This window comes from Sorex fumeus, unplaced genomic scaffold, assembly GCF_029834395.1.
Source record: "Sorex fumeus unplaced genomic scaffold, SorFum_2.1 ptg000063l, whole genome shotgun sequence".
Lineage (NCBI taxonomy): Eukaryota > Metazoa > Chordata > Mammalia > Eulipotyphla > Soricidae > Sorex > Sorex fumeus.
In genome coordinates, this window is record NW_026606120.1 from 28,009,343 (window position 1) to 28,034,793 (window position 25,451).

The 25,451-nt window shown below is 42.2% G+C and overlaps 1 protein-coding gene across 1 annotated transcript in view; it reads right to left on the reverse strand.

The window, feature by feature from the left end:
• Positions 1-17,373, reverse strand: part of LOC130034972 (contactin-associated protein-like 3) — a 201,278-nt gene extending 183,905 nt beyond the window's left edge. The window contains exons 1-2 of the mRNA XM_056126469.1: positions 17,364-17,373; positions 16,892-17,002 (exon numbers count right to left, since the gene is read on the reverse strand). Of these exons, the coding sequence (XP_055982444.1) occupies positions 16,892-17,002; positions 17,364-17,373 (121 nt within the window). The remainder of the gene's footprint in view (positions 1-16,891; positions 17,003-17,363) is intronic.
• Between the last annotated feature and the right edge of the window lie 8,078 nt (positions 17,374-25,451).

Here is a 25,451-nt window from a genome sequence, read left to right on the forward strand (position 1 = left end):
ACTGGCTATCTGATCACAGCTTTCCAGATTGGGGTGGAGAAAGGGTACCCTTTAAGATTCATGGAGGAATATATTAACACTTAGCTCCTTTTTCATTCTTTACTCTTCTTAAGAAGAAAGACCTACGTTTTATCAAATATTTTTCATTGCATGCCACTATATTTGTATACTAGAAGGAAAGTCTCTCTCTAGATATTTATGATTGCTTCTGGTACTATCAATGGGTTCATACACAGGTAATGAATGCCACATGTCCTGTGGGAGAGGAAGGCTGAATAAGAAACTCTCAGCTGGGGCTTTATTAATCTGGCCGCGGATTATGAGAACAATGATCATATGTCTGGTGGCCACTTTAAGACAACATAACGAGGAGGAAAGCAAAGCAAACACATTGTTAGGGTGGAAAGAGCAGGTGTCCATCGTGTCTCTCCTGCAGATGATGAGCAGCCCCAGGAAAGAGGGACAAGGAACCCTATTCAGAGATCTCTGCATTTCACATGCTGAGTTGAAGCCACGCTCCTCCCCTGCCACTGTCTCTGGGAGACGCTTAAGTATTTGTCTCAGCTTTGATTTCTTAGGAAGAAATTCAAGTGAGTTACTTAGAATTTGTGGCTATTGTGTTGTGGAACATGAATAAATCCTGCTACTGGACCTGTCTAGGTATGCCATGATGCCTCTCTCCGAAGTCACCTTCAATTTCTAACAGTCTGACAGTAGAAAATGGCTGTTCCCACCCCACTCCCCAAAAAGTGCATTCATAAAGAGGCTACAATTACATGATCTGCCTCCTTGTGAATCAGTTTCCTGGGCAGAACACTCATATATCCTATAATGACTTTTAAATGGGTGGTCTTAAAATAAAATAGAATGTGCAGTAAATTTACTGCAGAAATTACAGTCACTTAATCACTTAATCACTTAACTTCCCGTTAGTCGTCGATTTCCTCGAGCGGGCGCCAGTAACGTCTCCATTTGTCCCTGTCGCGTGCTAGTGTAGCCCAATGGCATCTGTTCGCTCCAGGAACATGAAGGGCCTCAAACCGATTATTCATGATCTTGATGAAGAAGTCTGACCATCTGGTAGGTGGGCAGCCATGCGGTCTTTTGACATCCCGTGGAATCCAGTCAGTAACAGCTCTAGTCCAGCAGTCGTCTTTAAATCTCATTACGTGACCAGCCCATCTGATTTTCGTCACCTTGGCAAATGAGACAGCATCCCTGATTCTTGATTGTCGACGGAAGAACTCCGGATTCTTTCTCTCATTTGAGTGAAACGTGATATTCCAAGCATAGCTCTTTCTATTCTTTGGGAGACCTGAATAGCGTTCTCATCTTGTTTGCGTAGGGCCCAGGTCTCTGAGGCATATGTTAATGCAGGAAGAACAGTGGAATCAAAGAGATGTGCCCGGAGCCGGAGGTTCTTCATCCTCTTAGCTATTTCTTCGACGTTCTTGAAGGCGTTCCAAGCCGCTCTCTTCCTCCTGCACAGCTCGGGTGCCAGGTCATTTGTCATGTTGACCTCTCGACCTAGGTACATAGCTGTTGCATTCGGAGATGGTCGTTCTATTGAGAGCGAATGGGGCGTCAGGAACGAGGCTGCTTCTCATAAACATTTTCTTCGTAAGATTCAGCTGTAGTCCTACCTTTCCACACTCACGGTCAAAGTCGGCCAGCATTTGTGCCACTTGGCTGATGTTTGGTGTTATTAAAACAATGTCATCAGCAAAGTGGAGGTGGTGTAATTGCCGACCATCTATCTACACTCCCATTCCTTCCCATTCCAGTCGGCGCATGATGTTCTCGAGGGTGGCACTGAAGAGTTTCGGTGAAATGGTATCACCCTGCCGCACCCCTCTCTTGACATCAACGATCACTTCTTTGTAGAATGGTGAGATCCTGGTAGTGAATCCGCAATACAGCTCACGGAGGATCCTGATGTATTGGGCTTGAATGCCCTGATTGGCTAGGGCTTCAATGACCACTTCCGTCTCAACAGAATCAAAGGCCTTCTTTAAATCAATGAACATTAAACAGAGCGGCATCTTGAACTCCGGAGAAACCTCAATGAGCTTGGTTATCGTGTGGATATGGTCGATGGTGCTGAATCCTTTGCGGAACCCGGCTTGCTCACATGGTTGTCCTTCATCTAGTGTTCTGCCAATCCTATTTAGGATGACTCGAGTGAACAACTTGTAGATGACAGACAATAGGCAGATCGGGCAATAGTTGCCAATGTCATGGATGTCTCCCTTCTTGAACAGTAGTACGGTCCTGCTGGTTTTCCACTGGGACGGAACCTTGCATTCAGACAGGTAGCGAGTGAAGAGCCGAGCCAGTGTATTGATGAGCACTGACGGCAGGTTCTTCAGGTGTTCAGGTCTGATCTTGTCTGGGTCGGGTGCTGTTTTTTTCTTTACCGACGAAATGGCGTGTTGGATTTCGGAAGGGAGAACGTTGGGAACGACATATCCATCCTGTGGAATTTGGCATGTCGGCAAGTGGACATGGCTATTGAAGAGATTTGAGTAGAAGTCATGGATAATCTTCTCCATTGTCGTTCTGGAGGATGTGATGGATCCATCAGGATGACGGAGGGCAGTCATCTTGGTCTTGTAGTTGGCGAAGGACAGGCGGGTATTACGAATACTCTTCCCGGCTTCTGCCACATCTACCAGTACTTCTGCTCTTCTCTCTTTGAGGTCTTCCTTGATCGCATCTCTGCACTGCCTTGCGAGCTCGGATGTTAGCTTGCGGTTGCCTGAGGCATGCGCCAAACCACGCTGACAAATTAGCTCAAGAGTTTTCGAAGATAGGCGATTTTTTGTGGCTATCTCTCTCTTGGCGTTCCTCGCACATTCATGGAGGTGCTGAACCAGTCGATAGTATTCCTCGTCAATGTTGTCAACAATGGCATCTTCCTATGTTGCCGCAATAGCACCAAAGAGTTCCCAGTTGGTGGTCATTCTGGGAGTTCTCTTTTTGAACTTTGCAGCCCTTTCCCCCCGCTCTGTGAAGTAGAATATTGCACGAGGGAGACTTCCACTATCGACACTACTCCCACTACCCAGCCGTTGCCACACTCCAGGACGCCGCGCGGCACATCATAAGATATTAAATACCCATCTTCCGGAATTGTCGCACCATATTTGATAGGATTCAAATATGGTAACACCTACAAGGGTGATTAGAGGTCGCCCCAAAAGCTTCTATCCCTCTCGGAAAAACTGGCAAGCTACCGAGAGTATTCCGCCCGCATGGAAGAGCCTGGCAAGCTCTCCGTTGTGTATTCAATATGCCAAAACCAGTAACTACAACTGGTCTCGTTCACCTGACCCTGAAGGCTTCACCGACATGGCAGCACTGAGAAGGATGAGAAAGGAGAGGCCGACAAAATCTCAAGGCCGACCTAGGCTGCCACAACGAAGGAAGACAAAAATGATCGTCTGTATTTTCAATGCACGTACGCTAGCATCAGATGCATCCATCGAGGACCTGATGGTACAAGAGCGAATGATCAAGTACAACATCATTGGTCTGACCGAGACAAGAAGGCACGAATCTCACCATGCTGTTTTCGACACTGGAGAAGAATTGTTCCTCAGAACATGTGATAAAAGAGGTGTTGGAGGCGTCGGTGTCCTTGTCAACACAAACTTGGCCAAGAGCATTGATTCATTCGAATGCCTAACAACCTGAATCGGACGTTTACATTTGAATAGATGTGGCTCACTGCCTGCAGTTTCTATCTTCGTTGTCTACGCACCAACATCTCATTATGATGAAAGAGAAATCGAGAAGTTCTACATGGAGCTGGAGAAGTTCTATAAAGAAGACCACACCTTCTACAAGATCATTGTGGGTGATTTTAATGCCAAGATAAGACCAAGAAGATCAGCTGAAGAACTTCACATTGCGACCTATGGCCTAGAATGGAACGAACAGGGTGAGAGACTGTCTGAGTTCATCATGTCGACCAAGACCATTCATGGTAACTCACAGTTCCAGAAGGCAGAATCTAAACGATGGACATGGGAGTCTCCCGGTGGACGATTCCACAACGAAATAGACCACATCATATTCAATCGACGGTTTTGCCTGACCGATGTCGCTGTTGTCCCAAAGTTTCGAACGGGATCAGACCACAGTCTCCTTCATGCAAAATTCTACTTCACAGAGCAGGGAGAAAGAAATTACAGTAAATCTCAGCAATAACTAAGGGAGAGGCATTTTGTGATGGCTCACATGTGACTTGCTAAAACTGTGTGTGAAATATCTCAGGGGCACCTTTTAAGGCCCGTTAGTGTTTAACATTTATTACTGTAGCTTTGTGAATAAAATAAATAAGAGACAGACGGCTTCACTGTGCTTGCTTTGCCTCTCTCACTCCTGAATAGTTGTTTAAAAAGAGAGAGGAGAGCAGCTGAGATGATTTGGGCTGTCAGTTATTTGTTTAAAATTTTACATTGATAAAAGTTGGAGCTGGAGCGATAGCACAGCGGTAGGGCGTTAGCCTTACAAGTGGCCAACATGGCCGACCCGAGTTCGATTCCTCCACCCCTCTCGGAGAGCCCGGCAAGCTACCGAGAGTATTCGATATGCCAAACACAGTAACAACAAAGTCTCCAATGGAGACGTTACTGGGCCCGCTCGAGCAAATCGACGATCAACGGGAGGGCCTTTACCTTTACCTTTAAAAGTTTAAAATGATTTTGCTGATTTCTCCACTTAAAAATAAAGCAAAGTTGTCCGGCAATCCTGTAAAGAATCTGAATGCATGTTAATTACTCATTTATGACTGTATAAAATGTGTGACCGAGTTCATTTCTTTATAGCCTGTGAAAACTTCATTTTTAGTCCTGGCTCTGCACTCAGGAATTACTCCTCGTGGTGCTTGGGGATCATATGGGAATCGAACCCAGGTTTGCTGAGTGCAAGGAAAATGCCCTACCCATTGTGCTATCACTCAAGCCCCTCCAATGTTCTTTTTCTCCGGCATAGTGACCCAGCATTTCCCACAGACGTTTATCAAGTCTTACAAATTAGCTGAGAATCTGGCTTAATCTGATTGGAAAGTCAACAAAGAAAGAAGAGGAAGTTAAGTCCAGAACAAAAGCTATGGCTTGACTACTTAGGAAAGCTAATAAGTATCAAGGTCAGACTTCAGGGAGGGAAAAAATGCTATAGGGCAGATTCCAAAGAGGAACTGGTGGTGTCCTGTCTCCTGGAACATTGCATTACCAGGAAAATACCCACGAAGCATAGACACCACAGACTTTGGCAGTAGGACTCATAGAGCCCACAATTAAAGCTGACAAACTGCCCCTCAGAGATCAGTCACCAGCTAAGACCCAACAGAAGGAACAACTTTTACCATCCAGCTCCAAAGGTCACAATCCCATTTTTTTTTAATCACTTTTTTTTTATTAGTGAAACACCATGAGGTACAGTTATAGACTTATAAATTTTTGTGCTTGGGTTTCAGTTATACAATGATCAAGTACCCATCCCTCCACCAGTGCCCATCCTCCCCCACCACGGGTCCTAGCATCCCTCCCACCCCCCATCTCCCTCCACCCCACCCCCCCGTCCCACCCTGCCGCTGTGGCAGGGCATTCCCCCTTGTTCTCTCTCTCTTCTTTTGGGTACTGTGTTTTGCCAGAGAGGCATTGAGTGGCAATCATGTTTGGTCTATAGACTGCTTTTAGCATGTCTCTCCCACCCTGGGAGGGTCTCACAACACCCTTTATTTGGAGCTCTCTTCTCTATCTGAGCTTCCTTTTCACCTAGCACATGTGGCTGGCCTTCAAGTCATGGAGCAAAATTCCTGGTACTAATCTCAGCCATTCCTGGGTGTTAGTCTCCCGTTTTGTTGCTTTATGTTCCCCAGATGAATGCAATCTTTCTGTGTCTATCCCGCTCTTTCTGACTCATTTCGCTTAACATGATACTTTCCATGTAGTACCACTTGTATGTAAATTTCATAACTTCATCTTTTCTAACAGCTACATAGTACTCCATTGTGTAAATGTACCAAAGTTTCTTTAACCAGTCATCTGTTCTTGGGCACTCAGGTTTTTTCCAGATTCTGGCTATTGTAAAGAGTGTTGCAATGAACAAACAATTGCAGATGTCATTTCGACTATACGTTTTTGCCTCTCTGGGATATATTCCCAGGAGTGCTATAGCTGGGTCAAATGGGAGATCAAATTCTAATGTTTTGAGAATCGTCCATACTGTTTTCCAAAAGGGTTGGACCAGTCTGCATTCCCATCAGCAGTGAAGGAGGGTCCCTTTCTCACCACATCCACGCCAGCACCTGTTGCTTTTGTTCTTGTGGATGTGGGCCAGTCTCTGTGGTGTGAAATGATATCTCATTTTTGTTTTGTTCTGCGTCTCTCTGATTATTAGTGATGTAGAGCATTTTCTCATGTGCCTTTTTGCCATTCGGATTTCTTCTTTGAGAAAGTTTCTGTTCATTTCCTCGCCCCATTTTTTGATGGGGTTAGGTGATTTCTTCTTGTATAGTTTAAACAGTACCTTGTATATCCTTGATATCAACCCCTTGTCGGATGTGTATTTGGTGAATATTCTTTCCCATTCTGTAGGCTGTCTTTGTATTTTGGTCACTGTTTCTTTTGAGGTGCAGAAGCTTCTTAGTTTAAGATAGTCCCATTTGTCTATCTCTGTTTTCACTTGCTCGGCCAGTGGTGTGGCATCTTTGAAGATATCATTAACTTCAATATCGTGGAGAGTCTTGCCAACTTTGTCTTCAATAAACATTATGGATTCCAGTCTGATGTTGAGGTCATAAATCCATTTCGATCTTACTTTTGTGCATGGCGTTAGGCTTAGGTTGGGGACTAAATTCCTTGGGAACTAGGTTCCTTAGAATGGGTAAACACCCTGCAGCCGTGTTAGCGGCCACCGGCCGGAAAATAGGCCATGCCCACTCTGAAGCCACACCCACTTCTGAAGAGACCACACCTCTACGGAAAACTGGGTTTGAGATGAGATGGACACCGCGTGAGTAGTGAAGAGGGGACGGCAGATGCTCACAGCTGCGTTTCTCCAGGCGTCTGCGGGGACGCCTGAGGTCCCGAAGGGAGAGATGGAAGTCCCGGGTCCACACACCAGGGGCTGAGCTGACCTGGGTTTGAGATGACATGGGCGCCGCGTGAGAAGTCACAACCCCATTTTTTTATCCAAATTCTGTCTTGGAAACAATACAAAGATAAACTCTCTGGAAGACTCTTCCATACAAAGGAAAAAATATAAGGTTGGAAAAAGTAAAAAAACATTCTTATCTGAGGTGCCATAATTATCCAGGATATTTAGTGGAGAAAAGGATGGAGAAGACCACCTCCCTAAAGGTTGGTGGCAGCAAAAATGCATCTTGGGACTTTGGTTGTGCCTCAACTGTGCTGTAGTAACTTAGAGTCTCTGATGGCTACAAAAAGTGTTGCAAAATCAGAGTAGATTGGTTCTATGGGACACACAAGTGACACTTGACACTTCAACAGCAGAACATTTATATCTGCCCACTAGGCATTTCCCTTCCCAAAGGCTGCCATAACACATTAATAAATTAATGAATTAATAAAGCTCCCTGGAGCCAAGGCAAAACTTGAATGCACAAGCATACTTTACAAGAATACTATTGAATCTCACATTCAAGTACAATTCCCACACCTCAGATACAAAGTTATTTGTAAGTTAAAAAAATCATAAAAGTAATGATGACTTAAAAAGAAAATGTGTATTCACCTTAATAGATCAAAAAATGTTTACGAAGTATAGAAAAACAGGTATTACAGATAAAAAGATTTTAGGTAAAAATTTTCCTATATACTCATATATCTTCACAACAGGAGGACAGTGAAAGTGACTCATACATCTTCATAAAATATCTGATTATGGTTAGAGAGAGTACAGGAGATAAGGTAATACATCTTTTGCATGCAGCCAATTCAGGTTCAAATCCCTGGCAACACATATGGACCATGAGCATTTCTAGGAGTGAATTCTGGACAGAGAACCAGGAATAAACCTTGATGTATCATGAAGCACTGTTGGGTGTGGCCCAAAAATCGGAAAAAAAAAACAACAACTCTGGTTTATTGTGATTTTCAACCAGTCCTTCCAGGCTCCTGTCCTGTGGATAGCAGATAGAAATATACAAGAAGTGTGCCTCTTGTCTTAAAAATGAAAGAATTGTTTACTATCAGATGTTTTGTAGCAAGTACTTTTATTTGAGCTGGAGCAATACCCCTTGGAGGGGAGCGGGTTGAGCTTTCCTCCCTGCCCTGACCAGGGCTCCGGCAGCCGAAGACCTCCAGGACCAGCCCACACCATGCTGAGACCACTCTCCGCACACATGAAGGTACTGGCAGAGGGACGAATCCACGCGGGTTCCAGGGCCGAGACCTCCAAGCCTACTCGGATTGGAGTCGAGCATCCTCCACCCAAATCCTCAAAAATCCAGTAGGCGGGGGTCACACCCACCACCTGGCCCCCTGGTGCCGTGTAATCCCATCAACGGCCAAGACTCAGAGACTATAAAATCCAGTTCCCGGACGAGAACAGTGCAGTCTTCTGCCCCCGCGCCTGGCTGTTCCTCGCCAGGGCCCCTTGGAGGGGAGCCGGTTGACCTTTCCTCCCCACCCCGTCCAGGACTCCGGCAGCCGAAGACCTCCAGGACCAGCCCCCACCTTGCTGAGACCACTCTCCGCACACATGAAGGTACTGGCAGAGGGATGAATCTACGCGGGTTCCGGGGCCGAGACCTCCAAGCCTACTCGGATTGGAGTCGAGCATCCTCCACCCAGATCCTCCAAATTCTAGTAGGCGGGGATCACACCCACCGCCTGGCCTCTGGCGCCGTGTAATCCCATCAACGGCCAAGACTCAGAGACTATAAAATCCAGTGCCCAGAACTGCGCAGCCGACATCATATCAGGACATCTTTTTATGACATCTTATTATCTCATTCCTACTTTGGACAAACTTGCAGGCTATTTAATGTAGCCTGCCCACAGGGCAGAGTCTGGCAAACTCCCAGTGGCGTACCAAATATGCCAAATACCAGTAACAATGATGGGTCTCATTCTCCTAAAGAGCCTTGAATATAATCTCAGGGTTAGGATGAAAGAGACGTTACTGGGGCTTGCTTGAGGCAATCGACAAATAACAGGATGATGAAATGAAGTGAAAAAAATTCCACAGTGGGTAGAGCATTTGCCTTTCACATGGCCGACCCGAGTTCAGCCGACCTGGATTCAATTCCTCCGCCCCTCTCAGAGAGCCCTGCAAGCTACTGAGAGTATCACATCCGCACAGCAGAGCCTGGCAAGCTACCTATGGAATATTCGATATGCCAAAAACAGTAACAACAAGTCTCACAATGGAGATGTTACTGGTGGACGCTTGAGCAAATCAATGAACAATGGGAGGACAGTGCTACATTGCTACTTTTACTTAGTATTCAAATTCATACCATGAGTTGACATATTTTGATGTTTACATTTATTATTTGCTCTTTCTATGCTTTTTCTTATTCTTTGTTAAAAACAGTGATTTGATGTATAGTCCTATTTTGGTTATTAGAAAGTTATACTCGTTATAGGGCCATGTTACAAGAAAACATAAAATTTCTGGTAACCAAAATTAAAATTTTTTTCTTTAGTTTATCATTTCTCTATATCTCATAAAAGTATATTATAAACTTTCATACCTAATTATATTTTGAAAGTTAAACATAAATCTCTATATGCTGAGATTAGTTTCTAAAATATTTACTGATCAATTGTATTGGGAGCATTAGAGGAAGCTTTTCTTGCATTGACTGATTACAGTCTGTTGCTCAGGGTCTCAGTATGGGAGAGATGGGAAACTACAAAATAAATGAAAACAGTGAGGCAGTTTGATCTCTCTCTCAATTTACTTTGTTTTCCAAATGAACAGTGCAGTATTTTATAGGAGGAAAATTCACTTTGTTTGAGATTATAACATGGCATACACAGATGTCAACTGTAGTAGTGTATATAGAAAACCTTTACGATGTTATAAATCAATGTTGCTTCAATAAAAATTTAAACAAATAAACAATGCAGTATTCTTTGATGTCATTTTTGATATGTTCAAAGCAATTCCATCTGCACAGTCACCAATGAAGTAAGCTGATATGATAAGGCTCATGCATTTTAGCAGCATGGTGGTGATTTGTGTTAATACAAGCATTTCTGGGCACCAAAAATAGGGCAAAATGTTTCTTCCTAGTCAGTTCCAAATAACTTCTGATAAGGCCGGGCATGCAAGTTCCAACAAGTTGGAAAAGTTATCTGCATAGCTACTGATGGAGTTTCACCTAGAGTAACAATAATTGCAAAAAAAAAAAAAAACTTTTCACAAGCAATATGAGGAATGAAAGACCAGAATGGCTTATGATAAAATAGTTTTATTTTCATTTGTTGTTTTAAAAATTTTGTCTGGAATAACTTGTAGTAGTTTTTTTTTTTTTTTTAAGGAAAATTGAAGGGGCCGGAGCAATAGCACAGCGGGTAGGGCGTTTGCCTTGCATGCAGCTGACCTGGGTTCAATCCCCGGCATCCCATATGGTGCCCCAAGCACCGCCAGGAGTAATTCCTGAGTGCAGAGCCAGAAATAACCCCTGAGCATCGCTGGGTGTGAGCCAAAAAGCAAAAAAAACCAAAACGAAAACAAAAAAATAAATAAAATAAAAAAGGAAAATTGAAGTCAATATTATAATATATTCTCATTTATAATACATAATCAGATTTCAACAATTTTATATAAGCACTTTTATCTGAGTTTTGTATGAAATATACTAAATATTTATGGAGAGAGACTTTCAGCCAATTTTAAACAGTCAAAACCAATTTTCAAGAACTTTCCATTTTTATTTAATGGCATCAATTTTCTTAAGCAGGTATAAAATAAGTGCATGTTTCCAAGCAAATGGAAGTGTATGTTTCCCATTCTGCAAACGGGCATTCAGGAACTTTAACTTTTCAATGATTTCTATTTCTTTGCATAAAAAGGCATGGGATATTATATCAGTGAAGACATTTTATTAGACATCTCTAAAACAAATTCAGGAGCACTTAGTCTGATATTGAATGAATTATCACTTCATTACTTAAATTCATATAAAACAAAAAAAGTATGTAAATTAGATGTGCAAATGGAAAATACATAATAGAAAATGTTAAATGTATAATAAGTCTAATTAATGTGATAATTTGAATTTTTAGTGCATTGTAGCAATGATGATTTAAAATCACAAAATATGAAATATTTAACTTTAGGAAATAGTCACTGACTTAAATTTATATATGTATAAATTTATGCGCATATAACTATAAAATATGACTAGACCAGACTATGGCCACCTTTAATCATCAAATAGATATAATGATCAAATATTACTTGCAAAATTCTTGCTCAAAACTGTGATATTTGAGACACTTTAAATTGTTGGTAAAATTTTTTTGAAACTCAAAAACATCTAGGAAAAATCCAAGATATTTTAGAGAAATATTTCCTTAAAAAAAAAACTGAAAAAAAAAAAGCCAACCATATAGTTCATTCAATTCCAACAAGTTTCTTACCAGAAAATTTTTAATAAACTCAGGCATCAGCATTTTTGAAGGTGTGTTCCCCCAATCCTGGGGTGATGGAGAATAAGAAGAAGTTGGTGAAGTACCAGCTACTGCTGAGTCAAACTACACAGGTATGGAACCATGTACTTGGATTACAGGGTAACACAGTGTCTGGAACCATGTATTGGAATCATGGGTTTGGGTTACAGAACAAGTAGGGGAGGACATGTACTATGGGGCATTTGATTATCTAGGGTCCCGTGAACTTCACCGGTAAGAAGAAAGACTCCTTTTTTTTTTATTAATTAAAGAGCTATTATTTACAAAGTTACTAATAGTCGAATTTTAGGAATTCAATAACTCCACACCAATTCCTGAACCAGTGTTACTTTCCCTCCACCGGTGTTCCCAGATTCCCTCCTCAACCCCAACCCCACTCCACCCCCACCTGTCAACTTGATCAGCAGACAGGCAGATGGCCAGTAGGCACATGAAAACAAGCTCAGCATCACTTACCATCAGAGAAATCCGAATCATGAGATGCCATCTCACACCAGACTCCATGTGTGAGATACCATCTTGACTGCTAAAAACTGGATGTGGTGATGAGACTCTGAACCCCGGTGATATACCAAAGGTGCCGAAATAGATGAGCCCTCCTCCCCACACCTTGCTCTCAGAGCTAAGTAAGGCTCACAGCCTTTGGGGCCTTCAAAGCCTCAGACTCTCCACACTGCCAGCAGCAGCAAAGAAGGACCCAAGGGTCCAAGCAGGGAAAGTGTCTCAACTTTGAAATCATACAGGTCTCCAGTGCACAAGCAAGCACCTTCACAGAGAAGTGTCCGTACATGCACCCAAGGCAGAAATCTGGGATTTCACCAGCCAGAGTCTTGCACATGCTGAATCTGGCCTCAGTCGCTCTATGGTCCCCTGTAGAATAATACTGGTTTGTCCTTTCCGCCTTGCCACAGGGGATTTAGGTTTATTGGGTTGCTCCCATCACAGTGCTTCCATTCCTCTGTGTTTATTTGTAACCTCTTTCTGTGTGCTCTGTTAACTTGTAAATATTGTTTTTCTCTTCTCCTTAAGTCCTTCGCATAGTTAATTCAGAGTAAAATCCTTTTTGTATGGACACAGAAAAACAGTTAATGCTATGCTTTTGTAAGCTGGGAGTTAACTGACTCCAAATGAGAGTCAATTTGCGGCATTTGTTCTCTCAAGTTAAGCGTCAGTTGCCCTTACTTCCTGGCACCCCAAAAGCAGGGTCCTGATGAGGGACTGGAAGGATCCAGGGCAAGCAGTGAAGTACCCTGGCATTGAAATGGGCCTGGCCAAAGCACCATAGTACTTAACTTTAAGTGAAGAGCATGATCATGGACAAATTCTGCCATGATCCAAAAAAGTAATAACTAGATTCAAACCCTGCTAGGGTTAAGAATGATTAATCTGGCCTGAGCACTGTAGTCTGAGTCTGTGGTGAGATGTCCTAGGAGAGCCACCCTACAACCTCAATCTATTTCTTACTGTGTCCATACAAAATAACTAATATTAAGAAGTAGAATTAAGATGTTAATTACGATGTTAATTAAATTATTGGACTAAGGAGAGCAGAAACGCCCCTAAGTGGTATTTTGCCCATGAACAAAGGAAGAGCTTTCTCCTGCTGACTTTGCAACCAGGGTGTGGTGTCTAGCTCCAATGCAGAGTTGGAGAGAGACAAGAGAGACAAGGATAGCAAGGTGGAGTGCAGAGAGACTAGCAAGGGGGTCAGAGGGAGAAGAATGTAGGGGAAGAATGCAGGAGCAGGCACGTGGAGAGACGAGAGCCGTGGCTGCAAGAGGGAGTACAGAGAGATGAGCAGAAGAGACAGGAGGAGATGGGAATGAGGGGCAGTGTGATACTAGAATGGAGAGCTTAGTGAGACTGGAACAGGCGCGTGGGGGAAATGGAATAAATGGCAACTAATCATCAACCAACTTGGTCCTCGTTTCCTCCTTCATCCGCCCCATGGCATGGGCCACCCTGGGTGGGGGAGCAGCCCGAGTACACCAAACACAGGCAGCGAGAGGGAGAGCTGTGCAGGGCTTTCCCCAGCTGCCCAGAGATTACACAGTCCTCTGAGTCCTACCAGGAGCAGTCACTGAGCACAGAGCCAGGAGTAAGTCCTGAGCACGTCTAGGTGTGGCTCCCAAACAAGAACAAACGAAAAATCTGGCATTTAGACAAAAGACCAGTAATTTTAGTAAACAACAGTAGGAGTCTTTACAACTATATACCCCTATAGCTCAGCTTCAGATTCCCTGGAGTGCTGGGAATCAAATGAGAACTGAGCTTGACTCCCAGCACCCAACAGCCTAAGCACCAAACTATCAGACCAAGTATTGCTAGAAGTGGTTCCTAGTGACCAAGAGCACCTGGAACAGTGGATCGCTCAAAAAAAGCATATATATATATATATATATATATATATATATATACATTTATATACATATAAAGCACTGTAGCACTGTCTCCTGTTGTTCATCGATTTGCTCAAGAGGCACCAGTAACATCTCCATTGTGAGACTTGTTACTGTTTTTGGAATATCTAATATGCCATGGAGAGCTTGCCAGGCTCTGCTGTGCAGGCAGGATACTCTCGGTAGCTTGCTGGGCTCTCCGAAAGGGATGGAGGAATAGAACCCGGGTCGCCTGTGGGCAAGGCAAATGCCCTACCCACTGTGCTATTGCTCCAGCTCATCATAAATACGTACAATTAAATATCACTAGTAGTTTTAGGAAAGGAAATTCTATGGTGATAGCTCAGGGCACAGAAGCACACATCTGGATACACAAATCCCTGTATCTAATTACCTATAGCCATGGCCCCCAGAGCACCACAAGGTGTACTCTGGAGGACCCCCACTATCAGAGCACTCAGTTGGCCAAATTATCATGGAGTGCCCTCCAGAGTCCTTAAGTGCTGCTTGGAAGCATCCCCTGTTCCAGTAAAGAAAATTCTGCCATATGTTACAACATAGATGAGTCTTGAGTACATAATGCAATATGAAACAAGCCCACATTGTACAGTTCCACTAATATGTGGTCCTTTGAAGAATCAAAATCATTTGTACATTACGTAGAATGGAGACTACCAGGGGCTATGAAGAAGGGAAAAATGTGTAATTCGTTCATGAGTACAGAGTTTCAGTTTTACACAAAGTTAATGGAAACAGGTGTTGGTGTTGATTGCACAACAATGTAAATGTAGTTAATATCACTGAAAGAAGTTTGATGGTAAATTTTATGCTATTATTCATGTATATCTCCATAAAAATAGAATGTTTAGTAATGATAATATTCTCAAATATATACCAAGATATAAATACAATGGTAGTTCTTCTTTTTAAGTCAAATATAATAATAAGTAAAAATTATCCAAAGAAAAAGACAGAGAAACTGGTAGGAAAAAAACAAACATCAAATATGCAAAGCAATGACAAATAGAAAAAGATGAGATGGTAGTAACTGAGTCCCATATACCAATAATCAGCTGAGGGGCTGGAGTGATAGCACAGCAGGTAGGGTGTTTGCCCTACATGTGGCCAACCTGGTTAGATTCCCAGCATCCCATATGATCCCCTGAACACTGCCAGGAGTAATTCCTGAGTGCAGAGTCAGGAGTAACCCCTTAGAATCACCAGGTGTGACCCAAAAAGCAAAAATAATAATAATAATCATCTGAAATACCAATGATCTGAACTCACAGTCACAATTTCTCAATGAAAGATTGGAGTAAACTACTGAAAGTGTGTAACTAACACAGAGACAAAGGCTAAACAGAATAGAGAAGTGTCTTTTCTAAGTTCAGCTGAGTATAAATCTGCTATTAAAAAGATGAAGCCATCCATGTCTTTGACAAAAATAAGAATGGAAGTTGAGGTGATCATGTGAAATTCTCTGATGATTATCTTTAATTTCCCTTAGTATGTACAATACAAATAATCAAAACAAATTGGCAAAATCCAACAAAACCAGTTCTTATGTGAAAACCATGACAGTTACTGAGGGAAAGAAAAGAGGAGAAAGGGAGAATTAGGGTAATGAAATGATATTAGAAAATTTGTTGGAGGGAAGTGGTGAGACTTACACACAGAGGTGTGAATCTGTATTCATAAAATCTTACAGAATTGCTAACTCATCAAGAGTGTTCATTGTCTGAGACAGAAAAACTACAGTCACTAACATATCCTCATTTGCAGAGTATAACTCATAAAAATTAAATTTGGAAGATATCAAAGGTTAGCTTTGTACCGATGTAGAAAGATAGCTTATCATATTCTGAGCTATTAGCTTTTGAAACTACAGGTAATGAAAATAAATTAATCTTTGTATCTTTTTCTCTCCAATGTTTTTGAAATTTCTCAGCATTATGGTCATATCACTTGGGGCTTAAGTCTGTCCCTGCAATTTGGAAACCAAATACATAAGATGACTGGGTTTCCTTCAACTACATACATTTCTGACCTAGTTTATGAAAACCCTGGACAACCACAGGAAAACGTACATGTTAAGATAGTGTTAATCAGCACAGCAAGAGCTGTTAATTATATATTCCACATATATTCATATATTCCACAGACAACATTTACTGGAACAAAAAAATAATAATGATGGGTGATTTGAGGAGTGTCTGGCCACAAAATTCTTCATGACAAAAGACCACAAGGGTGGTTATGAATAAGCTCCTTTCCCAGCCTCAATTCCTCAGTTACTTGTGTCCTAGTTCTCTTTCTCTGGGTCTAATGCTTTTATCACGGTCATTTCAGAGCCAAAGGATTCTTAGAACGGATATCGCACTGCATCTTCACATCTCACTAATGCAATGCACTGGTCTATTTCATTGCCTTGCTGTGGTCATGGGATTGGCTCATTAGTTTGTTGTTCCCGTTATTATGAGTGTACTTGAATAGTCACTCTTCAGTAGTCATTCTTCTAAAACTAAAATTGGATGTTCAGATTGCAATTATTCGACAACTGCCACAATTTCCATCTGACTTGAGACTCACTTAAGACCATATTCTAACCATCTACAGGGAAGGAAGACATTCAAATAAAAATACAGAAATGATTTTTTTAAGTTAGCAAAAGAGAATATAATGAACCTCTTTCTTCAACACTACTGCAATATAAAAAATTTTGAGCTCAAAGAATAAACATTTACTAAGATGGCAATTAATTCTCTCTCTAAAGATAGCCAGGATGGATAAGTAAGAAGTTGGTAACAAACTCACCATCTCTGCGATTAAGACTTGCAAACCCAGGGCCATGGCTAGGGGACAGCTCTGAGGAGCTGCTGAAGGACCCCCGGGGCAGGGTGGATGCCAGTGGCTCCTCACAGCTATCTGTGGAGATATGATGCATTTAAGTTAATACCGTGATTAAAGAATCCTTCCTTCTTTCTCCCATCCCTCATACCCTATCTTTCTTTTTTTTTTAAATTTTATTGAATCACCGTGAGATAGTTAATAGCTTTGATGTTTGGGTTACAATCACACAATGGTCAAACACCAGTGCACATTCCCCACCAACAATATCCGTGGTTTACCCCCACTTTCCCATACTCCCCCTGCCTCCATGGCAGACAATATTCCCCATAATCTCTCTCTACTTTGGGGCATTATGGTTTGCAATACAGACACTGAGAGGTTATCATGCTCGGTCCTTTATCTACTTTCTGCACACATCTCCCATCCCGACCAATACCTTCAGCCATCATTTCCTTAGTGTTCCCTGTTCTATTCCAACTGCCTTCTCCCCTTTGCTCATGAGGCAGGCTTCCAGTTATGGAGCAACCTACCAGTCCTGTCATGCCCTATCTTTCATTTGAGGTAATAAGCTAGGAAAATGTCAGAACCAAGAGCAAACATCAGTATTCAACATATCCATGATAGATGATGTCAATGATATTAAGGAAAATCAAAACCCAGATCGGGGGCTGGAGCAATAGTACAGTGGGTAGGGCATTTGTCTTGCACACGGCTGACCCAGATTCAATTCCAAGCATCCAATATCATACCCCAAGCACTACCACGAATAATTCCTGAGTGCAGAGGCAGAAGTAACCCCTGTGCATCTCCAGGTGTGACTCAAAAAGGAAAAAAAAATACAGATAGTGGTAGAAGAGATAGCACCATGGTAGGACACTTGGCTTACATGTGGCTGATCCAGGCTCAACTTCCCAGCACCCTAGATGGTCCCCTGAGCACCACTAGGAGTAATCCCTGAGTATAGCGCCAGGAGTAAGCCTTGAGCACCACCAGGTGAGGCCCCCAAACTAAAAACAAACAAATCTCAATAGGCAACATTTGACATTTTCCTTGAGGTGAATGCTCCTAACATGGTCATTTCAGAGCTATCAATATTTTTCTGGCAATGCTATTGGAAAGACATGTGCACACATCACATATATTTCTATGCAGGTACAAGACGTGCTAGTAGCCTCAAAAGCTTAGGTAATCGAAAAATGAAATGAAAAGAAAGTAGTGAGGCTGAAGAGATAGTACAGCAGTAGTACTATCTTGCTTGAAGCCAACCCAAGTTCAATCCTTGGCATACCATAAGGCACCCTGAGTACCACCAGGACTGATTTCTGAGCACAGAGCCAGGAGTGACCCTGAGCACAGCCAGATATGACTAAGCCCCACCTCAACATCCGCCAACACAAAATAGCAAATATTGATTCAGAGAGTCTACTACTTTCATTTTTACTTTTAACTTCAAGTCTAAATAATTTCATTTTAATATGGATGCATTCCAAAAGCTAGCTAACATATTTTGCAAGTTAATGATTGGCTCTTTCTAGCTCTCTTAAGTTTGCTTCTACCACATGGCTCCTTGATGTCGAATAGTATTTCCTTTAAAACCAGGTTAAAGTCATTGCTATTTTTACTGAAAACAACCCGGAAACTCATATCAATGCATAAGAGAAAATCAAGGAAATTGAAATCAGGGAATATGGGGAGAGTAAGTTTCCAAATGATGTGATTGTGTAATAAGAATATTCAAGGTCTGCGCGGGACGGGCACGGAAGCCCAGCTCTGGGCAACCAAGTAAACGGCTCCTATTCCAACCAGGTACAGCCTGCCCCCAAGGGCCTGGGACCCTCTGTGCGCATGCCCAGCTAGCTCCACCTCCTAGAAAGCCGGTTTTACCCCTGGTCTGCGCGGGACGGGCCCGGAGGCCCAGCTCTGGGCAACCAAGCGAACGGCTCCTATTCCAACCAGGTACAGCCCGCCCCCAGGCCTGGGACCCTCTCTGCGCATGCACAGCTAGCTCCATCGACGTTCCCAACTCCTCGCTCAGTGCCAGGGACTCTTTCCGGAGCCGCTACATATGCCATAGGAACCATAAGCTACCTTCTTCGATGGAAAGTTCTCTAGTTTAACTCAGTCACTAGAAACACAGTAGCCAATAACTCATAAGCCTATCTTAACTCACACTGCATATCAAGCAGTATAGTAACAGTGAATGTTAAGGACTAAACCACAGTTTTCACAATGGTAAAGCAACGCAAAAGCCCACCAAACTTTCTTATTGAAGAGTCTAGCCCAGATGACACCAACAGTACTGCAGTGTTAGACAACCTCTCTGACAAGGAATTCAGGAGGGAGCTACTTAGGATGCTTAGGGAACTAAAAGAAATAATGGAAAGCAATGCCAATAGAAGACAAGAGGATTTGAAGGCAGAAATGAGGAAAATGCAATCAGAAATGTCAGACCTGAAAAATCTCATAGGCGAATTGAAAAACTCAGTGGAAGGCCTCAGCAGCAGAGTAACAGCTGCTGAGAACAGAATCAGTGAGCTCGAAGATGAAGTTCAGAGACTCTCCAGAAAGGAGCAGAAAATGGAAAAGAGACTCACAATTCGGGAACAGATGGCAAGAGAAGATCGTGATGAAGCCAAGAGGGGTAACATAAGAATTATTGGAGTCCCAGAGGTACAGGAAGAAAACCTTGATGAAGAAGAAACTGTCAAAGACATCATTGCTACAACGTTTCCAGAGCTGAAGAAAACTTGTGACCATATTCAGGAGGCCTGAAGGGTACCAGCTAGAAGAAATCCGAATAAAAATACCCCAAGACACATTCTGATCAAAATGACCAAAACCTTAGGCAGAGACAAAATTCTGAAAGCAGAAAGATCGAAGAAAGAAATCTCTTACAAAGGAGCATCCTTAAAATTCACAGCTGATTTTTCTGATGAAACCCTTATGGCCCGAAAAGTGTGGTGGGACATAGTAAAAAAACTCAATGAAATAAATGCCTCCCCAAAAATACTTTACCCAGCGAGACTCTCATTCATAATAGAAGGAACAACACACAGTTTCACAGACAAACAACAGCTCAGGAACTTCATAGACTCAAAACCGTGGTTACAAGAACAACTAAATGGGCCACTTTAAGGCAAGAAAGGCTCCTCAAATACACCAAATTTCAACAGAACAATGGGACAAAATCCCATAACAATAATCTCTCTCAATGTCAATGGGCTAAACACACCAATTAAAAGACATAGAGTGGCAGGATGGGTTAGAAAATTGAACCCAACATTCTGCTGCCTGCAAGAAACACATCTCAATAGTCAAAGCAAACACAGACTCAGAGACAAAGGCTGGAAAACAATCCTACAGGCAAACAGCTCCCAGAAAAAAGCTGGGGTAGCCATCCTAATATCAGACCACATCGATCTCAGAGTGAGGAAGGTCATAAGAGACAGTGAACGTCATTTCTTATTGATCAAAGGATCATTACAACAGGAAGAACTTACAATAATAAATGTATATGCACCTAATGAGAGACCAGCAAAGTACTTAAAACAACTACTCATAGATTTGGAAAAAGACATCAACAGCAACACAATTCTAGTGGGAGACTTCAACACTGCTTTGTCACCTCTTGATAGATCAACCAGACTCAAGCTTAGCAAGGACATACTTCATCTGAGGGAAACAATAGAAGAAAGGGACTTAGTAGATATATACAGGACACTTCATCCTCAAAAAGCTGAATACACATTCTTCTCAACCGTACATGGAACATTCTCCAAGATAGAGCACAGGCTGAGAAACAAAACATGCCTCCAAAAAATTAAGAAGATAGAGATTGTATCGACAATCTTCTCAGACCATAATGCGCTGAAATTAAAAGTAAATCACATACAAAAACAGAAAACTAAATCAAAAACCTGGAAATTAAACAGTGCTCTTCTGAAGAACGAGTGGCTTAGACAGGAACTCAAAGAGGAAATCAAAAGATTCCTAGAAACGAATGAAAATGAGGACACGAGTTACCAAAACTTATGGGACACAGCAAAAGCTGTGTTAAGAGGAAAGTTTATAGCTCTACAAGCATTCCTCAGGAAGGAGGAGCGAGCACACATGAGTAACCTAACCTCACAGCTTAAGAGCTTGCAGAAGGACCAAAGAAAAGGAGCACAACCCGAATAGGAGAAAGGAAATAATAAAACTCAGAGCAGAGATTAACGAGATGGAAACCCAAAAAACAATCCGAAAGATCAATGAAACCAAGAGCTGGTTCTTCGAGAAAATTAACAAGATTGATAAGCCTCTAGCAAAACTCACAAAGAAAGGGAGAGAGAAAACCCTAATAAACCGAATCAGAAATGAAAAGGGGGTCATTACAACAGCAACTACAGAAATTCAAAGGATCCTCAGGGAGTACTTTGAGAAGCTTTATGCCACGGAACATCAAAACCTCGAGGAAATGGATAAATTCCTAGATTCCTACAGACTCCCAAGGCTGAACCAAGAAGACCTGGAATACCTGAACAGACCTATCACCATGAAGGAAATTGAAATGGTAATAAAAAGTCTCCCCAAGCACAAAAGTCCTGTTCCGGATGGATTCACTAGTGAATTTTTCCAAATCTTTAAAGAGAACTTACTCCCAATCCTCTTTAAGCTTTTCCACGAAATTGAAATATGAAAAACACTTCCAAACAGTTTCTACAAAGCAAATATCACACTGATACCAAAAGCAGACAGAGATACCACAAAGAAAGAGAATTACAGACCGATATCCCTGATGAACACAGATGCAAAGATCCTCAACAAACTACTAGCAAATAGAATCCAACTACTCATCAAAAAGATCATACACCATGACCAAGTAGGATTCATCCCAGGGATGCAAGGATGGTTCAACATTCGGAAATCGATCAACATAATCCATCATATCAACAAAAGAAAAGATAAAAAGCATATGATTATATCAATAGATGCAGAGAAAGCATTTGACAAGATCCAGCACCCCTTTATGATGAAAACCCTAGCCAAAATGGGAATAGAGGGGACCTTCCTCAACATAATTAAAGCCATCTACCACAAGCCTACAGCAAGCATCATCCTCAATGAGGAAAAACTGAGAGCCTTCCCCCTAACGTCAGGGACGAGACAAGGATGCCCACTCTCTCCACTGCTGTTCAATATAGTACTGGAAGTACTTGCAATAGCGATAAGGCAAGAAAAAGATATTAAGGGCATTCAGGTAGGAAAGGAAGAAATCAAGCTCTCACTATTCGCAGATGATATGATACTATACTTAGAGAACCCAATAACCTCCACCAAAAAACTCCTAGAAACAATAGACTCGTATAGTAAAGTTGCAGGCTATAAAATCAATACCCAAAAGTCCATGGCATTCCTATATGCAAACAGTGAGAGAGAAGAAAGCAACATGAAAAAAACAATCCCATTCACAATTGTGCCCCAGAAAATCAAGTACTTAGGAATCAGCTTAACTAAGGAAGTAAAGGACCTATACAAAGAAAACTACAAAACGCTACTTCAGGAAATAAAAGAGGACATGAGGAAATGGAAAGATATCCCCTGCTCATGGGTTGGGAGACTTAACATTGTCAAAATGGCAATACTACCGAAAGCATTGTATAAATTCAATGCAATCCCTATAAGGATACCCACGACATTCTTCAAAGAAATGGAGCAAACACTCCTGAAATTTATATGGAACAATAAGCCCCCACGAATAGCTAAAGCAATTCTTGGGAAAAAGAAAATGGGAGGAATCAACCTCCCGAACTTCAAACTGTACTACAAAGCAGTAATAATTAAACAGCATGGTACTGGAACAAAGGCAGAACTGCAGACCAATGGAACAGGGTTGAATAAACTGACATCTCCCCTCAATCATATGATCATCTAATCTTTGATAAAGGTGCAAGTAATGTGAAGTGGAGTAAGGAAAGCCTCTTTATCAAATTGTGCTGGCATCACTGGACGGCTACATGCAAAAAAATGGGCTCAGAACTCTGCCTAAAACCGTGTACAAAAGTAAGATCAAAATGGATTAAAGACCTCAACATCAGACCAGAAACCATAAGGTACATTGAAGACAAAGTTTGCAAAACCCTCCATGACATTGAAGCTAATGGTATCTTCAAAGATGCCACGCCACTGGCCGAGCAAGTGAAAACAGAGATAGACAAATGGGACTATCTTAAACTAAGAAGCTTCTGCACCTCCAAAGAAACAGTGACCAAAATACAAAGACAGTCTACAGAATGGGAAAGGATATTCGCCGAATACACATCTGACAAGGGGTTGATATTCAGGATATACTAAATACTGGTTAAACTCCACAAGAAGAAAACATCCAACCCCATCCAAAAATGGGACAATGAAATGAACAGAAACTTTCTCAAAGAAGAAATCCGAATGGCAAAAAAGCACATGAGAAAATGCTCTACATCATTAATCATGAGGGAGATGCAGATCAAAACCACAATGAGATACCATCTCACACCTCAGAGACTGGCCCACATTCAAAAGAACAAAAGCAACCAATGCTGGCGCGGATGTGGCGAGAAAGGGACACTCCTTCACTGTTGGTGGGAATGTCGACTGGTTCAGCCCTTCTGGAAAACAGTATGGACGATTCTCAAAAAATTAGAAATTGAGCTCCCATTTGACCCAGCAATACCACTCCTGGGAATATATCCCAGAGAGGCAAAAATGTATAGTCGAAGTGACATCTGCACTTGTTTGTTCATTGCAGCACTCTTTACAATAGCCAGAAACTGGAAGAAACCTGAATGCCCAAGAACAGGTGACTGGTTAAAGAAACTTTGGTACATCTACACAATGGAGTACTATGTAGCTGTTAGAAAAGATGAAGTCATGAAATTTACATACAAGTGGTACAACATGGAAAGTATCATGCTAAGCGAAATGAGTCAGAAAGAGAGGGATAGACATAGAAAGATTGCATTCATCTGGGGGATATAAAGTAACAAAATATGAGATTAATACCCAAGAATAGCTGAGATCAGCACCAGGAGGATTACTCCATAGCTTAGTGGCCAGCTGGGCATTCTAGAGGTAAGGGCAGCTCAGATAGAGAAGGGAACACCAAATAAAGGGTGTTTGGAGGACCCTCCCAGGAGGGAGGGGAGATGCATGTTGAAAGTGGACTATGGACTGAACATGTTTGCCACTCAATGCCTCTTTTGCAGACCACAACACCCAAAAGGAGAGAGAGAACACAGGGGATTGCCCTGCCACAGAGGCAGAGGGGGATGGGGGATGGGGGTGGGGGGGTCTTATCCATGGTGGTGGAAAATGGGCACTGGTGGAGGGATGGGTATCTGATCACTGTATAATCAAACCCAAGCACAAAAAATTGTAAATCTACAACTGTACCTCATGCTGTTTCACTAATAAAAAAAATTAAAAAATTTAAAAAAAGAACATTCAAAAGCAATCGACTAGCTTAATAGCTTAATATACAGAAACTAATTAAATTTAAAATTTCTTCCACAGTGAGGAAACATACTCATTACAATAGCAAATTGTAATACAGCTTACAAAGCTTGTAAGAATGGTTCTTTTTGAAAGGAAAGTTATAAAGGATATTATTATAAAACTTATTGAAAAACATTAAATAAATTAAAAACAAATTAAATAAAAGCTACATAAAGAATATAATGATCATGAATAGAAAAGCAATATATTTTAGGGGGCCAGACCCAACTAAACTTAGTGCAGGTGTCACTCCTGGCTGTGCATGGGGAACCATATGCAGTTCCATGGAGAGAACTGGAATGAATGCATGTGAGATAAGTGCCTTAGTTCCTGCATTCTCTCTGGTCCTCAATTTTTCTATTTTAATCTTTTCAAAAGCCCAGTGAAAAATCCCAAGAGGTACTCCACACCAGGCTGTTTCACTCGGGGTGCCCCAGAGGGAACAGGTGAAAGCTCTCCCTGCCCCAAGGGACTCAGACCTGGCAGTCAAAAACCTCCAGAATCCAACCACCTCCACGCTCCAGGCTGCTCCCCACACGCTTGAGCTGAGCCTCACGCATGAGTGAAGTCCCACAAAACCCAGGTAATGCGGAACTTTGTGACCTTGGACTCTGTGTTTAATGAGACCGTGAGAGGAGATCCTCTGCTCATTCCCCCAGTCTCCAGTGACCCAGGGATCACGCTCATAAGCCACCTCCTGCCGGCGCCAGATAATATCATCATCAGCCACCGTCCAGATCACAGGGCTGCTTCTCCAGAAAGGGAGCATAACATGAGGCCCCCACAGCTATGCCACCAGACTCCATGCCAGGCTGTTTCACTCAGGGTGCCCAGAAGGGGGCAGGTGAGAGCCCTCTCTGCCCCAAGGGACCTAGCCCTGGCAGCTGAAAACCTCCAGAACCCAACAGCTGCCACATTCAAGGCCACTCCCACACACTTGGGCAGAGTCTTACTCAGGAGTGGACATATTCCTGGACACAACCTAAGACACTCCCTACCCATTCTCCATAAG